The sequence below is a fragment of the Haliaeetus leucocephalus genome, unplaced genomic scaffold (assembly GCF_000737465.1).
Source record: "Haliaeetus leucocephalus isolate CR32 unplaced genomic scaffold, Haliaeetus_leucocephalus-4.0 Scaffold0, whole genome shotgun sequence".
Lineage (NCBI taxonomy): Eukaryota > Metazoa > Chordata > Aves > Accipitriformes > Accipitridae > Haliaeetus > Haliaeetus leucocephalus.
The window spans coordinates 5,931,246-5,950,026 of record NW_010972436.1 but is presented as its reverse complement, the minus strand read 5'-3'; the positions used below and the strand labels follow the sequence as shown (position 1 = coordinate 5,950,026).

General features: G+C 38.6%; 1 protein-coding gene across 1 annotated transcript in view; it reads left to right on the top strand.

Annotated features, from left to right (window-relative positions):
- Positions 1–640: 640 nt before the first annotated feature.
- ZNF804B (zinc finger protein 804B) overlaps positions 641–18,781 on the top strand; it is a 103,888-nt gene continuing 85,747 nt past the window's right edge. The window contains exon 1 of the mRNA XM_010562620.1: positions 641–781. Within this exon, the coding sequence (XP_010560922.1) occupies positions 641–781 (141 nt within the window). The remainder of the gene's footprint in view (positions 782–18,781) is intronic.

Sequence of the window (18,781 nt, the reverse complement as noted above, 5' to 3'; positions counted from 1 at the left end):
TACTCCAAAGAATTACAGCAAGAAGCAAACTTGTGATTTGTACTGTTCTGCACACAGACTACATTATGCAGGGCTATGGTCAAAATAAGACAGAAAAACTTGGGGTTTTTACCAATTATTTTCTTTCCCTATTAAGACTCTTGAGTGACCTGAGCTCTGCTGAATTAAATAAAAGATTCCTGCTGGTGCCGGTGACTCAGTCCATGGAGAACAGTCCCTCCTGCCTTTTTCACATGAGCAAAACCGCACAGCTCCATACCTCACAGAAGTTTGAACACTTACTTCAGGACGCCACTAAAATATTCTCCTTGACTGAGCCGTGCCATCAGCAGTCTATGCTTCATAAGCAGAGTACATCCAAGATTTCACGTATTTTGCCTCAGAACACGCAGAGAAAGCAGGAAACTTTTTAAATCTGTATTTTCACCAATGTGAACTGAAACATGGAAAAGCTAAAACTTCTCCATACAGTGAAAACAAATATAAACCCACCTTGCGCCAAACCCAGCCCTGAGCCAGATGGGGTCCCAAAGCCATACAGCTGCATTCAAGTAGCTGTGAGCCATCTGCAGGGCCCAGGTGAGAGGAGGATGTGCCTCCTAACTGGCTGATGTCCTGGCTACCAGACTGCAGCTGCGTCATGGCCCTCAGGGACAAAATACAGACAGAGAAAGGCCTTGACTGCTTGCTCTTGGGTCAGCAGTATGCCCATCTGGGATTTCCCAAGCACCCAGCAGTCTGTGGAGGATTTGGGACTTGGGCAAGCCTTGTGCTTTGGAAGGTAACAATATGCCCATGTGTGTTTGCTGAAAGTCTAGGGACTGCGTTTTGGTTTTTTAATTATTGTTAAAAAGTGCTCAGCACAGTTGCTTGTACAGTTACAAGCTCTGTGAGTTGCTGCAGTGTGCATTTCTGAAAGATGTCCTATAAAACAGATACTCTGTAAATGCCCTGATTCATTATGTAAAGCTGTAAAGAGCCAGTAATATCAGCTGCGAGTCAAAGCTTGTAGGCATTATATAGTCCATTAAAGAAAGACTGTGGACGCTGGCTCACCATGGTTATCGCATAAACTATGCAGTACTTGAGAATTTCCGTGTGAATTAGTGGAACAAAAGAGAATTATTTAGCACTCCTCATTAGTGGAATCATCTGGTATGAAAAAGGTAATTGTGGGGTTTCTTCCTCAGTTTGCTTGCTTTTTTACCATTTCTGTGATAGTTTGCAAACTTTTTGCTTAAGAAACCAATTTACTCATTTTGTTTCTCAGGATGTGTTTGTAAAATTGAGGGTGTCCCTGCAGAATACTTGATCTCCTTCTGCGGAGAGAACAAGTTTCCAAGAGGCACTGGGTGTCTTGTTGATCTGAAGAGTTGCAGTGATTTGCCTTTTCTTGGTTTTGCTTCAGAGACTTGCATTATGTGGGGCTATAACTGTGCTTTTCATTGCAGGATTACAGGACCACTGTATTGTGATGGCGTATGTGTAACCATGTAACCATTTTTCCGACCATTTTTCCTTGTACATAGCTGCAGTCATACTTTTTGGGGTTACATTATTCGGGTTTCATTTTTGAACAGGAGCCTTTGAAATAAAAGTCTTCTCTGATATAGAGTTGTCTACTGTCTCAGTCTTCCCAACTTTGTGAAAAAGGTTAGAGTGAAATCATTGAACTTAGACTTTATAATTTAACTGAACCTGTTAAAAGCTGATCACTTCTAGGCAAGTCTGCAAGCTCACGTTTACTATTGACAGTGAGAGCTGATGTTCGTGACACCCTTCAGGGAAAGCATCTTTCCTTGAGATAAAGCCCAGCAAAGCAAACTGCACACCTTTCATCACAGTGTGCAGTGGGAGCAGGTCCTGAGCCAAAGTCTGCTGACATCAGTTGAATCCTTTCATTTACTTCAGTGTTATTGTTTGGGCCCTACAGTAAAGTGAATCTTTTCCACTGCTAAGCAGCAAGCGGGAGAATCTGAGCTGTGGTAATGCAGAAGTATGGGGGAACAGTGCAGTGCTGTGAGGTCTGTCGGTATATTCAGAGGGGATGTCACTTGGGAAACCCTACCTGAGCAGCAGAATTGGTCTCTTAAAACCTGTTTTTCTGCCTTAGATGTAAAAGACACTGTCACTTATCGTCACAAAAAAAATGAGGAATTTAAGCAAAAACAGTTTTTGCAACTCAGCCAAGCAGCAAAGCTATCTAACCTCTCACAGAAAAATACTGAAAGCACTAAAGCAAATTCTGCTGGTATGATGACTGCCACTGTTTCCTTCAGATCATTTAAATCAGAATGAGACTGCATGTAAACAGCAGAGCAAAGCAGTAGAAGACTACAAAAATCAGTAGAGCTCTTCCGACTGTGAATCTGGCCCCAAAGGCACACTTTGAAACAAAGCGATAACTAATTTTTTTCAAGCTGGCTATTAAGAACAATCCATGACAACAATGGCTAATGGAAACAGCCAGTTCCAAAATGTAAAGCTAATGCATTACCTTCAAAAGAAATGGAGTTAATCAGTTATTACTGCTAGCTGCCCTGTTTGGGCACAGCTTCTGCTGGAATGTGCTCTCTATTTGGATTCATATAGTGTATCCTGTAGACTAGAGTGCTAAGAAGACTGTAGCACCAGTTTTTGTCCTGCTTTTGGAGGGGATTACTTTTTAATTTATATATACATATGTATATTTTATTGGTCCTTCCTTTTCACAGGAGAGATATTAGTTGCTGATAGTTTGAAAAAAAACATTAAAATACTAGACTGGTATGTGAGGTGATAATGTAGCTTATATTGCCTAGCTGTTATACCAGTTTCCTGGCCAGGGAGTTGCAAGGATTTGCTGAAGAATAATAATTCTAAATTTGCCATACTCATGAGTGCAATTAACTGAGAACAGACTTCAGGGAATAAGGAGTCTGCTGCTGCTGGCTAAGAAGTGATTAGTAACTGGCGTAAAACTTCACTGTTCGGGTAAATACAAAAATGAGACATTAAATATGCTAGAACCATCTAAGCTCTCCTTATCACTACTTATGACTACTGACAACAGGCGTGTTTGTGATATGACATGAAGCCAGAATTAACTTTACATATAGAATTTTCTATTCTGCTCACACTCTGTGGAGACAGTATTGCTGTCTGAGTGATTGGTTATGAGTACAGCTTTTTGCTTTGATGCACTCTTCTCAAGTCACATTTGCTTTTCACACAGTCTGTTTTCTCACAGTTCATGCTACCCTCATTAGTATTTTAATCAATGCTCCAAAGAAGTGTGGAGGAAACTGCTGGTTAACTAAAGCTAACACTCAAACATCCAGACCCTGGAGCTATGGTGAATTTGCTTCTGCTGTCTCTTGAGGCCTGCTCTGAGACCTGATTCCCCAACTGTACAGACACCTCAGGCAGCAGCCCGGCTGCCTGGCCCCAACGGGCAATGCCCCCGTGTGCTCACGGACACTTGGTCTCCCTGTACCTCACCACACCGCATCCCCCGAGGCTGTCGAAGGCAGTCTGTGAAGCAGCTGTGGGGAAGGAGGTGAAAGAGCACACTGTGCCCTTCCCTCATCTCCACACTGCTCTTTAGCGGTGGTGTGGATATAGCCAAGTAATCTGATCTATAGGTCTGTGCCTCTCACCCCTCACAGCCAAAACAATCCTTCACTTTATGCCTACTTTCAGTCCCAGAATGGTGCACTACTCAAGCTGCTATTTCATCTGATTTTTTAATGCATGCTCTCGGGGCATCTGGTTCTGGTCCCACTTTGCATTCAAATTAATTCCCAATTGTTGTGCCTTTCAACCATAATCCCCTTTCCTCTCTGTCATTTAGAGTATCCCATCCTTGACTTTTCTCAGGTTCCACATGTTTTTTTTTTTCTCAAACATATTTCTTTCCTTCCTTCTCAGAACAGATTCTTGACTTTCCAGGTACTCAAGCCTTCCCCCCTCCCAGGGTATTTCTCAGTATTTTTACCACCACCAAAGTTTCCTTTCAACTTTCTCTTTCACTATAGAGACAATGTCTGATGTTTTTCTCCCAAAGCATTCTCCCCATTTGAGGCTGGCTAGACTTCATGATCCAAAGAAAGAATATTAAACGTTATGATTTCAGAAGGTGGATTGTAATATAAGTTTTGAGAAAGATGTGTCTTCCGAGCCCAGTCTGAGTGGACAGGAAAGAAAACACATTTGTGAATAGGCACCAAACTGTGTGGTTTCCTTCAGTGCGAGTGCAAAATGTTTCTGCCCACGAATATGGAAAAATTGTTGTTGAGAGAAACCATGCTTGAAGCTTTAACCACCAAAGTTAGTTCATGGCATGACAAATTACCATTTATGATGATGCAGGGAGAGTAAGGTAGAAAAGTTGGGGAGTTTAGTTAGGTGTACGATCAGCCCACCATTTGAAAGTAGAACTATCCTTTTGAATGTAACTCTGTGCTTGCTGATACAGTGTAGAAACAGTTGTGGATGATCCTAGCTAACTAATGTAGTCCTGCTGATCTTGAGCTTGTGCCAAATGCTTCCTTGCCATGGACTTAATAACTCAGTGTCTGACTCTCCCTCCATCCCTGCTACCACACACAGTTTCTAACTAGAAAGTAGTCAGGTAGGGCTTGTAGTGTTGAATGGGCGATTCATTTAGAGCATGACTAATCTTCAGGTCTGTGCAAAAGCTTTGGTGAAAAGCGTAACTCATTTAGAGTCCTGGTGGATTTAGATACGTGCCAGCTGCATAAATAAATCTGTGTCCATGTGATTTAAGAGCATATCCGCTTCCCAGTCTCTTCCCCTGCCACCCTTCTTCCCAGGCACAGCAAATAAGTGACTTCCTAAGCTGCCAGGCTAAGTACTGGTTCTGTCCAGGTTACAAGCTGTTTCAAAGAGAGACAATATTTATTCAGGTCAAGCTGCCCCTCTACCTCAGACATGTTCCTGTTGATGTACAGAAAATTTTCAGGAGGTAGTAATTTCCTTTGGTAAACTAAGAGGAAGGGTCAGGCCCCAAGCTTTGATGGCAGTGGCAGGTCACAAGTCTTAGTCTGCTCTTCCCACCATATTTGTACAAACTGTGGAATTGTTTTCATAACTCTTAAATTCAGTTTAATTCCTACTGACTTTATGGAAGATTTGATAGGAAAGGATCTCTGTATTAAACCCTAACGAATATATCTTTAGGTTTATATATAAAGTGGTAATTTATGCTCTGCTGCACAGGTAAAACTCTGTAGTATCTTCACTAAATCCTACTGAATTCTTCTGAATTTTGGCAAGTAAGTTTTAGTAATTGCTTTCCTTGAAGAAAACCCTAATTATGCAGGGAAAAAGTCGTATCTAGAAATACATACATTTTTCAAGTTAGTGTTTCTATAATTTGTTTTATTTCTTAGGGGTTTTGGTTAATAGTGTTTCAAAAAGGGACTAACAACATCTTCTAAAGAAATTCAGGGTCTGACTCATATTGTTGGAAGTGGGGGATTGTGTACTATTGCTGCTTTTCAACATCACAGAAATTACAGGAAAACAAACCCTTTCCACATCTGAAGGCTACTGCTGGAATATGTATGTAGCATTGACCATCCACTCCTCTCATGTGGAGAGGAAATTACTTCACATGTGTTTATTCACTCAGCTGGTTTGGAATAGAGTGATTTACCTTTCTTAAGGCATAGACATACGTTCATTTAACAAACAACTAGATATTTTGAAGTTGAAGTGTTTATCAGTATACTGGTTTTTGCTAGGATACAGTTAAAGTTCTTCATAGTAGCTAATATGGGGCTACGTCTTGGATTTGTGATGAAAACAGTGTTGATAACACAGGGATGTTTTCATTATGGCTGAGCAGTGCTTACACAGAATCATGGCTGCTTCTGCTTCTCACCCCACCCAACCAGCAAGTGGGCTGGGCGGGGGGAACAAGAAGGGGGTTGGTAGGACATCTGCACTACTGGTCCCTGCTGTGTGGGGGCTTTCTGCCTGTTGTGGAAGAATGAACCAAATCTTGGGGTATCACAACCAAATGCTGTGTTTTAATAGATTTAGAATGAACAAATGTGTAAACAAGCGCTATGTCTCTGTACACACAAAAAAGTATAATGTATTTGGTGTATGTGGCAGTGATAAGGAGATATTTCCTTCAAGATACTTCTGTCCCTGGCAGTACCACACACCAGCATATCTCCTTTCTGATAGGAGCAGCTGTGGTACGTAGAAAAGCTCATATACAGCACTTTTGTCCAAGCAATGCCCAGAGAGATGCCAGCCCTTTCGCTCTGTCATCCCTACAGATCTGCCTGGAAAAAAATGCACAAGTCCTTCAAAGCCAAGCATTTTGGCATATAAAACAACCTGCTGCTGGTCAAGAGCTCAGTCTTGCTTGTCCTAAGGAACAGCATAGTTTGCATGAAGATGAGTGCTAATACATTGCTGAAATTTCAGAAATGGCTATAGAATAGGAATAAGCAAATATTTTTTGAGCCACATCATCTCAAAGGGCTAAACACACCAACTAATTTTGATACTCACTTGCCAAGTACAATTTCCCATCTCTCATTAGAGCCTAAGCTCTCCTTGCAATACCTGGAAAGAGCTGGATGACTGGAGAGGAGATTCTTAGAAGTGAGGTTAGCTCACCAGCAGAAAATGCTGTTGACGGGGACGTGACTTGTGTCCTATCCTCTTTAGGGAGGCAGGGCTGTACCTGTGTGATATTATGGAGGTATAATCGCACCTTCCGCTATCGAGGATCCACTATTCTGTCTATTTCCTTGAGTTAGGTGCCTAAGTCATTTCTTTTTAAGAGAAACCTAAGAAAGCAGAGGATTTTTTCCCATATAACATGGTGATTAGTACCTTTCCTTAAGCAGTATATGTAGGATCAGGTCCTCACTCAGTCTGATTTAGAGAATGGTTTTGACCCCAGGTGTCTCATTTCCTATTGATTACACTCCCCCTCTGTTGCCTTCTCCTCCATTATTTGAGGGCAGGTCTTACCTGTTCTACAGTGTAAATGAGAAGTTAAAACATGTTGGAATTATTTGCACACTGTCCAGGCCTAACTTTCTACTATGTACCTCTTACTGGCTTGTGTAAATGTTTCCCAGATCCATGGATGTCCTGCTTAGGGTGTAAAGTGGGAGCAATATCTTTTAGGGCTGTTAATTACACTGCATCAGAGTACTGAATTTTGAAATTAAGTTCCCTTGTAAATCTTTGACTCTAACAGGCTCAGGGTGCAAAAGTGTTAAGTTCAGGCCTCATATTAGCGAGAAACATACAATTAAAAAACACTGATTTTAGTCTAACTACACAAATGTCAATAAAGGAACCCTGCCTGTGGCTGGATCTGGATCTTCTGCTTCTGCCTTCACAATAATTTGGATTAAGGTCTCCTTGCTTTTTTTGTGACTTTCATACAGACAGTTCTGAAACAGTCCATTTTGTGAGCAGATTTTGAAAAACGCTGAACTTAGCTCCTGCTAAAGATCTGAAACCTGACAAATAAATAAATAAATAAAATCTAACTACCACTGTCTGCAAATTTATTCCATTTAGGAGATAATAGCTATAGTTACAACAAGGAAATGATGTCCCCCTATGTTTTTAAATAAGAAACTTTAGCTGTCTAGTACTTATGTTCATTTTGCATGTGAAAGCAAAGACAGTTTCTCCTTGCCATTTTTTTTGACCACTAGCCATTTTCTGAAGTATGGCAAAGCATGCAAAGCAGCAAGTTATGACCTCGATATCAAATCCTAGTTCAGGCAACCAAAGCTCAAAGACTGAACATGTACAGTAGTTTTCCAGTTAATCCTCTATCATAAAAGGAATACATAATTTCCTTCTCATCAGTCTGTATACTAATGTCAGATTACTCTGAAGTAGTGCTTTTCAGCTTCTGACATGCAGACTACTAGGTTTAAGGACTATTTCTAAAGATTCTGTGGAAGACATAAAAAAGAAACAGACCTATTATTATTAGGTTTACACTCTCTACTCAGCAGTCTATTTCTTTATTGTAATAATCTTGGAATTGTATATCAAAAAATTTTTGAAGGCCAGTGTCCAGTCACTTAATCTATGTGTATCATCAAATCTAAAAGACCTTATATCCGTTTGAACAGAAGCCCCGAGAAATGTAAAACAGACATTCTGGCTGTGTTTGTATCAGTACAGAAAATAGTGTCAGGAAACACCCACAGGCACTGGATCACAATCATCTCTGCTATTAAATTTTAGAATGATTCCTGGCACACATTTGGGCCCAGGCCAGCTTGCATTTTCCTATACAGTTCTTGAGCATGTTTGGACAGTTATTGGAAGGACGACACTAGGTTGTCTCTGTCTTGGAGAATAAGATAGTCAACAGTGTGAGTATGGGCTGTTTCAAGCCAGTCAGCTTCAGTGTCAGAGAATATTCCTTCCACATTGAATGTAATATACATCAGTAGTCCTTGTGCTGATATCTTACTTTACTCCAGTTTGAGTAAAGTATCCAGTGCCCATCCTAACTTGTTTATGACTGTTTGTATGTATAATTGAACACTTACCTTATTTTTGCCTAGAGGTAGCTCCGTCCAAAGAGCAGCTGAGATTACAGTTGGGAAAGAGATGTAAATATCATTGATATTTTTCAGTTTCTAGCCCCCTCAGCAAAAAGGTCTTGCTTACTTTAGTTTTCTTTATGTGTGGGTCAAATCTGATATTTATATGGTACATGCTACTTCGGTTCATTTTTTTGTTCCGAGGACACTTTTTTTTCCCCATTCTTTCAGGAGTGAGTCATAAACAAATCTCAATTGATAAGCAGACATTTTTACAGTGATTACATGTTTATGTATCTTCAGTATACCTGCAATTTGTGCTCTGGTCTTAAAGCCACCAGCATATTACCTCTCACTTCTGAACTGTTATTTCCTTTGTGAAACATCAATAAAACACCAACTTGTGTCCCCAATACATAATACAATCCCTATTTCCACAAGTTGCTATATTTAATAAGAAAGGCTAAATAATTTTTAAAAATATTTTTAATAAAGCTTTCAATTTGAAAATGGCATATCAAATTGTGACAATCAAGACTGTAAAGATGGAAGTGTCAGACCTGGGCTCTTTCAGAAAAATGTAAATTTGAAAGATTCCTGCAATACAAGAAATTGTGGTTCCTGAAAGGTCACACAGATAGAGAGGGAGCAGGAGTGGGAGTATGAGCAGAGTGGAGCAGAGAGGAGAGGGAAAGGGAGGGAAGAGGAAGAGAGTTGTTTGCTCTGCATAACAGGATAGCTGTTTCCCCTAAGGTTCTCCTTGAAGACTGCAACTTGCACACAGGTCTCTTGCTGTTTCTCTTCCACACTTCAAACTGGAGACATGTATAGTGATCAACTTGACAAGAAAAAAATTAAGTAACAGAAGCTGCACAAAAAATGTAAAACTGTGCTGGTGAAGATGAGACTGTTTCATTTCAGCGTATTGATAAGGTTTTTCTCAATCAAGATCAACATGCAATATATTACGTATGTTGTTGTTTAGAGGTTTGCAAGCAGTTGCTGGTAGTTGAAATGTGAATATGTTGATGCCCAAACCAAAACACAGTAGAGTACCGCTTGTGTGACTGAAGTTTTTACAGTCTATGCCACAGAAAGGAGAGACATTAAATTTCATTTGAACAAGAAATAAAATTAATGTTATGAGTTAATAAAATCAATTTGGTGTGAAATTCAGCCCATGTGAAGGAGCAAAAATAAATCTCCCTTTAGCGGTGTACAAGCAGTACATGGGACTCCCGTAAAGAGCAACCTTCATGCCTTTGCAGAAGTCAAAAAGTAGTTCATAAAGGTCAATATTATTAATTTTTATTGGTGTTACAAAGAGGTTACAAAGAGCATTGAAATATATGAAGGCATTGTTGTGCCAGATCTAAGAGATCCAGCCAAGGAAACAATACCATGTCCTGTCAGTAGCAAGCTCTGTCAGTAAACAGTGAACCTGCAGCTCAGAAAATGTTTGTACAAACTGAGCTATAGAACTTCACATAATGGAAATATTCATAAAAGCAAACCTGTTGACTGTTAACAAATAATGCACAAAAATTTTTCTAAAAATGTTTAAAATTGATACTTTGCCTGGATTTGTCAGAGAGTTTCCTCTGCAGCATTATAAACATGTGATCCATTTTTACATTTTTAACTCTTCAGGGATGCACAGTAGTTTTAAGATGTATAGGTAGATGATACCGAATTTTGTACAGTGATTCTGAAAACACCTTTTTTTTGTTGTTTTTTTTTTTATTCAAAAGCACAAGAAATATGTAGGTCTACAGAAAATAAACTCCACATGTACTTGCAGGCCATTCTTTGTATTTTGAATTTTTGATGAGGTTCTCTGGGAAAATGCAGTCTCCATATAGACAGTTTATTGCACACCTAGAAAATTTTGGAGCTCTTTTAGTTCAGAGGTCTTCCTGTCTATATATTTACATAGTGTTTCTGAAAGGAAATTTTTGTCACATCTCAGCTTTTGTTGTGCTGGGGAAATCCTCATTGCACAAACCCCTCCCTGAGAAGTGGCAAACTAGGCCTTTCTTGGCCTAGAAATTTCTTTAAGATATTTGTAGTTATTCAAAGTGAAATTCTCAAATGCTGTTCTTTTTTCTAGACTACTGGGTAAATGTAATTATTGACTACAAAAAGAGATAGAGACATTTAACAATACAGCCATTTTCAGAGTAGTGACTTCAGATTCCCCAAAATTTTAAAGCATGGATGTAAAATTTCCTAGCTACAAGTGTAACTCGGTATCTTCTGTTTATATAGAAAAAAGACAGTAACTTCTTTAAACTCCTCAGAGGATGAGGTAACTTTGTTCTTTTGTGGAAGTACATGAAAAACTTTGTTAATTTTTGTGGGGAATTAATTTAATATACAGCAGAAGAGACACTTAGAACTCCTGGGTTTTTGTTTCTGTCTGCATACATCAAATGATTACTGCATTCCTCCTGTCCTGTTATGTAAAGGGTTTTGTGTGGAAAATCCATGTGATGTGCCACAATGATAACAGTAGTAACTTTGTAGTAGCAGAATTTGTTTAGCTGTGATAGTGTCAGGACATAAAGAAAAAGGCAAGTATTGTGGGAAATGTTAATCTTTTTAAAATATAAAGTTGGAAAAAACAGATAAGCTTTTGGGAGCATGAAACCTTCTTCAGATATCCTTCATGTTTATACAGAGAATATATTAAGAAGTCAACTTTCAAGAAACAGGGCATATTATTCCACTTGTATTAGAAAAGCTTTTCTTGTCTTACACAAGTGCGCACAATATGTAATGATTGGTAACAATAATTTACTCTGTCATAAATTGTTATTATTAATTATTTCTATAGTGCCATAGGTGTGTATGGCATTGTACAGACAAATAAAAACTGACAACTCCTTACTTCAAGGAGCATGCAATCCAAATTGCACATAACACAGCAAGGGATGACAATAAACCAAGATAGCAGGTGGGGGAATGCAGAAGGCATAACTTCCATGATTGAGAGAGATGCATTTCCTTAGATACATATCCTGTTTGTTCCTATTTTTCTTTGCCGTCATTTAAAATGAGTGTATGAGGCACAGGAAAATGCATGAACAGTGTCTGGAATGGCAACATATTGAAGCCATTTGTGTTTGAGTTGGAGGAATTGGAGGAAGAGATATGAGATGGTCTTCCCAGTAAAAAAGGGCAGATAATTTCTGTCCTGGATGACCTAAGCTGTTCAGTGGAGAGTTGTGTTTTGCATTAGATTGTGTGCTTGTAACACCATCTACACAAGGCTTCTTATCATATGCTTAAGTTAAGAGTTGAGTTGCTCTGGTTCTGAGGGACAGGGATAGACCATCCAAGCTCAAGAACAATCAAGCAGGAAGTCTAGCAAAGTTGCAGGGAGCCTGCAGGTTTGAATAAGGAGCTCCTGACTAAACTGAAACATGAAAAGGGATCATACAAAGGTGGCCGTAGGATCAGATCAGTCAGAAGGAAGATATGCAGGAAGGGGGTTAGGAAAGGCAAAGCCCACCTGGAGCTCAATCTTGGCAAGAGATATCTCAGGCAACAAGAAGAGCTTCTTCAGTTATATTGTAAGCAAAAGGAAGGCTAGGAAAAATACGGGCCTTCTGCTGAATGGGAATGGGGTCCTTGTGACAAAGGCCATGGAAAAGGCTGAGGTCCTCAATGCTTCCTTCACCTCAGTCTTTACTGGTAAGACCAGCCTTCAGGAATCCCAGGCCCCTGAGAACAAAGGAAAAGTCTGGAGCAAGGAAGACTTGGAGGAGGACGGGGAGGACCGGACTAGAGAATGTTAAAACAAACTGGACATGCAGAAGTCATCAGCCTCATTAAGTTCAACAAAGGAAAGTGCAAAGTCCTGCACCTCGTGAGGAACAACCCCAAGCACCAGTGTATGCTGGAGGCCACCCAGCTGGAAAGCAGCTTGGCATAAAAGGACCCAGGGGTCCTTGTGGACACCAAGCTGAACACAAGCCAGCAATGTGCCCTTGCAGCAAAAGCAGCTAATGGTATCCTGGGCTGCATTAGACAAAGTATTGCCAGCAAGTCAAGAGAGGGGCTCCTTCCCTCTACTCACCACTGGTGAAGCCACACTTGGAGTATTGTGTCCAGTTCTGGCTTCCTCAGTACAAAAGAGACACGGATATGCTGGAGAGAGTACAGCAAAGGGACATGGAGATGATTAAGGGACTGAAGCATCTCTCCCATGAGGAAAGGCTGAGACAGCTGGGACAGTTCAGCCTGGAGAAGAGATGGCTCAGGCGGGATCTTGTCAATGTATATAACTACCTGAAGGCAGGGTGCAAAGAGGATGGAGCCAGGCTTTTGCCAGTGGTGCCCAGTGACAGGACAAACTGAAATACAGGAGGTTCTGTCTGAACATTAAGAAACACTTTTTTTACTGTGAGGGTAACTAAGTACTGGCACAGGTTGCTCACCGATGTTGTGGTCTCTCCACCCCTGGACATATTGGAAACTTGACTGAACACGGCCCTGAGCATCCTGCTCCAGCTGACCCTGCCCAGAGCAGAGGATTAAACTGGATGGTCTCCAGCAGAGCCTCCTGGCATCAGCCATTCTGTGATAGACCAAGCCATTACAAGAAGCAGCCCGGCAGCTGCCTTGGGTTACTCTTTGCATCAAGAAGTTCACAACCTGGATTTCAGTAGCTTTTTCATTTTCATGGAGGTAAAATCAGCATTTTATTTGACACCACTTTTGGAAAATACTCACCTGTGTGAAGAAAAAAAACCAGGATAAGTATGATTACTGTTGTAATTATCCATAGAGATAAGATATTATATTATTTGCATAATTAATTTTATGTACAGATGCATCAAAGGTAATTTAGTATGAAACATTTTATTAGGTTCTGCCAATAGCTATGAAGAGAGTTTTATTTCATTTCACTGTAGTTCAAAAATACTCCTAAGTGTGCTGTTTCTAATTTCCTGTTTGGGAAACCAATTGTGCTATTAGCAAAACAAAATCTTCTATTGTTTTTAGCAGCAATATTGAGTTTTTATAATGATTATTTCTTGGGAGATACGTGCAGACATTGAAATGGAAGAGATAAGTCAAGTGACATATAAATCTTCAGAATTAAATCCTGAAAGCATGTCCAATGTTATGTCTGCTGTGACACATAGTTTATTGGTATTCCTAACCTTGTGACACCCTTTTAGTTACATTTATAATTAACTAAGATTTCAGCCATATTTCTAGCAGCATTTTACTTAGAAAGTATCCAATGAGATGGGAATAGTACTTTCTTGGAAAATATAACAGCCCTTCTATCAACATATATAATAATACTGATATAATATTAATGTATTTATTTTTGTCAATTAAATGCTAGGGTTGAGAGAGAGAATGACTAAGACATTCTCAAGATTGGTGTATTTGCCTGGACCACAAAATAATGGAATTGAACCCAACATTTCATCAAAGTGGAAAATTGTTTCTTCTGTATATTTTCTACTGTGTAGATTAAATGAGTGTACTAAAATAGCACGTTAACATTTGCATACAAGGTAAACAGGATATATGTATGATGTAGTGAATTTAACAGTGCAGTACACATATACTAGATATCTATCTGATTAGATATTTACATAGCGTTTGTTTTTATTTCTAGTACAGTTCTTCTTGAGAGCTAAGTGCACTCAATTGAAGTTTATTTGCTGCTTGAGTCTCTCTAAACAGAATAATTTCTTAGAGAGTGCCTATGAGTTGCCCATGCAAAAAGAAAACATTAGTCAGTGTCAGAAAATATTACATGGTAGAGTGTTATTTGTCTAACAACTATCTTGCTGTTTATTATGGGTGTGTTGCTTGTATTTAGCTTATGTTTTGTGTTTATTACCATTTTTTGTCCTCACAACTGTTTTGCTTTATACTCTGTTCAGGTAAGAATCTTTCGAAGACCATTACAAAAGCTACCAATTTAGTTCAATACCATTTCATTCATAAGAATTTCTTATTCTATAATGTCACTTGAATGTCTTCTAAAAGCTGCTGAATTTTTTATTGACCTCATGACTATCTGAGTTGTGTATATGTTTGATTTTTTCATAGTTGCTTTAGAAAGTGCCCTTTTCAGTGGAGAGAAAATGAACAGTAAATTGCCTCCCTCTGCCTCTTGCCTCCTTTTTTTATTCTTCCATTCGGACCCTTCAGGACAGCAATGAAGCACATATGTAAGCATGAATATATGCCAGGGTCCTGTGGAATCCACGAGTTGTGTATGTGTCTGAGTGCTTGTCTAAAGCACAATTAATGTAAGCCAGGTTAAAAAAAAAAACACCCAAAGCTGACCTTACCAATAAATACCCCTAAAAATGACAACATTTGCAGCCTTTTAAATAAACATCCTACCAACAGAATGATGGGCTTGATGCTGATAGCTGGCTAGCAGACCTGAACTTGTGGCATTGAGTCATCTCAGAAACATATCTCACATTTGGAGGCTCTGTTTTGCCCAAGTGTTAATAAAGCTAAATAAAATTACATAGTTTTACATTTAAAAAAATGCTGACAATATTTTTCTCCTTTTTGCATTGCTACTGTTTCTTATTTGGGGATAATTTTTCCAAAGGAAAAGTTGCTTGAAAAAATGATTCTGCTGTGTGTTTCTGAAGGCTTATGAGACTGAGTCATGAAAGACATGATTGGGACAAGCGAAAGTGTTTTGAGCTTCTTTCCTTTTTTTTCTTAGTATGTTGAACACCTTGTATAAAAAAAAAAAAACAACCCAAACTTTTTGTGGCTGTGTTCCTATCAAATTGATTAGGACTTTCACAGGAACCATCTGGTTTAGCACAATCTTCAGCCTCCAAGAAGAAAAAAAAATAAAAAGAATAAAGAGATTAAGTAAGATGTCAAGAATATTCCCTGCCTGTTCTGCTGAACAGAATAACGAATACTCTCTCACAAGACTTGCGGTGTTCAAAGCTCTAGTTTGACAGACGTGGAAGATTCCTAATGACAGCAGATAAAAACAGTTTCAAGGGGGTAATGACAAGCCTAAAGACCAGAGGAAAGAGACAGGGCAAGAATCAATAGTCTTGGGGTAAGAATCTTATGGCAGGACCCTGAGGATGCTTGGTAATAGAGAAGATCTAGAGAGATGTTCAGCTGATGGATGTTGAAGGGGTTTGCCTGTGGGGAGAACTCAGAAAAACAACGAAAATGAACTTTTCTGTTTCATATTCCAAAGTTGGAACTCACAGATCCGAACTCCCGGTCTTACATTCTCCAAAGTCTCACATTACTTTTTGCTCCAGAGTCACACAGGCAAAAGAACATAGGAGAAAAAGTAGTAGAAATGGGAGTAATTGAGCAAAAGAGATGTGATCTCTCTCAGCTCATTTAGAAAAACGAATTATTTTAATTGCGACTCTGACACATCTTTATAGAGTGCATGAAAATATAGGCCTGGAGATTTTTTTTAAGGTTGGCCTATAGGGGTTCATTCAAATCTTTGCTGAACAGCTCACTGAAGCTCTAATTGAAACATTTAATTTGGTACTCCATAAAAATACCTCAAAATACATTTTATCACAGTACCAGCAAATATTAAATGTTACTTACTACAAGGAGGGAAAAATGATCCAGTGAAAAATCGTTTTTTGCTTCAGAGGTGCCAGAAGGAAGCTAATTAACAAAATGCACACTGTATACATGCAGTAAGTCAGGTTTGATTATACAGTGAGATATTCAGTGTGAAAGGACAGTGTATTTTTCATTGTTTTTTAATTCTCTTTTAAGTAGCATGTGGGACAAACTGTACATGTCTACATGGACATAATATAGTGCACTCTTCACATAGCAGGTATTCTTCTAAAACTCAAACAAAGGTATCAAGGACAACTGTACCATAAATCAAGGACAGATTGAAGAAAACTGAAGCTATTTAAAAATTCTTTTTTTTTTTTTCTTTTTCTTTTCATGTGTTGGCAATAATGGCTTTTGAAGAAATTCTCAGTTATGTATGACATTTCTACTGATGAATGCCGATGTTCACTGTGGCATACTAATAGGGAAAACAAGGAACAATTGAATTTCCTGAAGTAAAACGAGGGTCATTTTAAAGATATGCATAGAGGAGTCTTAGCCATTAATAAATGCAGCCTGTGTAACCCAAGGTTGATAAGAAGATGAAACGCCATATGTCTGTGAAAGAATCTGCAGAAGTTAAATCCTTCTTCTGCATGAAAATCTCTGGCTACTTTTCCTCTCTTCTAAAATTGCCACAAAAAGTCAGGTACTGTTCTTTCTCAAACTGCTCTGCAGTTTGCTATGAACCCAAGAGAGAAATTTGAACAAGGCATGAGTCCTGCAAGGCAGTCGGAGTGTGGGGCACTGTAAGCACCCAGGTCACCATTTGAAGGTGGTACACAGGAAAGCCACCATCACAGTTGTCAAGAAGATATCCTGGAGATGAGTCAGGAGGAATGAATGCAGCTCACTCAGCAGCTTACTCCATCAAACTACTTTATTGGCAGTGTTGTCCTGTGAAGTGGTGGTGGCTTAGTTATTCCTGGGGAAAATATGTTTTCTTTTTTTGTTGTTTTTTATTATAGCAAATTATTAGTATTCCTTTTTTAGAATTAACAGGTAATTAATGAGGTAGAGATATTTTCATTCTGCTGTTACATTTACAAAGATTTACTTAATCAAGTGTGAATTTCCTGTGGGTTTTAACCAATTAAAAGAATAAATAATGTTTGACCAATTGATGAGCCATTGTTCAATAAAAACAAGAAAGGAACCTCATCCTGATTTGCTAAAACTCATCAACTTAAGCAGAAGGAAGCTGCAACAATATATTTTATCAGTATTACAAAACTGCTTGGCTTAAAATAAACCTAGTGAATGTGTTTAAAAGATGAGCATAAAAAAAAATAATTCCATTCCAAATTGAAAATAACAAGCAAAATGTCCAATTTCTAGAAAATATTGACTTGGGACTACACAATTGGTTTTCTATAAATTGTTACATAATTTTGATTTGGTCAGGAATAGTCCTGAGTCTTCAAATCTCAAAATCTTGCTATTACTATTCTTGAATTTTTCTCAAGTTTTCTGGTGAAAGCAATATTTATTCTCTGCTCTAATATAAGAAAAAAAAAAGAGGCAGAAAGAGGTGATTGTGATCAAAAGACATATAATTAATTCATGCATTAAAACTTAAACACTAAGAATGCCAGAATTTTTTGTTATTTTTTGATAGTTTCTTTTAGTGCGCACCAAAGAAGTGAGCCTTAATAGGGCAAATTACTGGGGAAAGTATAGAAAGCAGGGCACAATTCAATTAAGCTCTTCTGTGGGCAGGGGAATCATGGAAGAATAGATGGATAGGTAGACAGATAGATAGATAAAGTGGGCTGAGACAAATGAAAATCTGGCGGTTACATTCTTTGTTAAATGTGGAACTGAAATATATGTTACACTGTTGTAAGCAATCCAGTCTTGAAAAAGTTGAATGTACTCAAATAGTTCCTAAAATCTAAACAGTAAAAGGAACCAGTAACACCACGATAGCATGAGGCAGGAGAAGTAGAAATTGTCAGACATCTAAAATCTGAAGGATGGGGCTATTTTTAACAAAATAAAAGATCATTTAGTCTTGGAGAAGTTGCAGAGAGAAAGAAAAGAAGTACAACTGCCTGACCCTGGTCAGATCAAACCCTGACCCTGGTCAGATCATACCATCCATTCTTTTGTGCCCAGCTCATGTCAAGATAATAGATCAAGATAAAGGCACTTGAGTTTTTAAGACTGCCTTTTTAGAAGTACTTTCACCTTTGAAGGTCTCCAGTATTAAAAGCCATTTCTCTTTATACTGATGAAAATCTTTTACTGTACTCCAGAATTATAAAGTTCCTAAGATGAGTGTATATCAAAATGATGGAGAGAATTATCTATTGTAAATGGAAATATTCATAAATATTTTTCCAGTTGATCTGAAGATCCTAAAGTGAATCTATTTTTATTGGGAAACATTAACTTCCCCCAGAAAAATCCATTATCATTTACATTTCTTAGGACAATAAATGAGCAACTTTTAAATGACCTCAGCTTTTCATTTTAAGTTCAGTAATAAAATGACGTGCAGAGGACACTACACAGAACCAGAGACCACACAAAGTAAAAATGTGTGCCTCAGTAAGTCAATATAGCAACTCTGAAACAAATAATAAGTAAGATTGCTTAAAGGTTTCCTG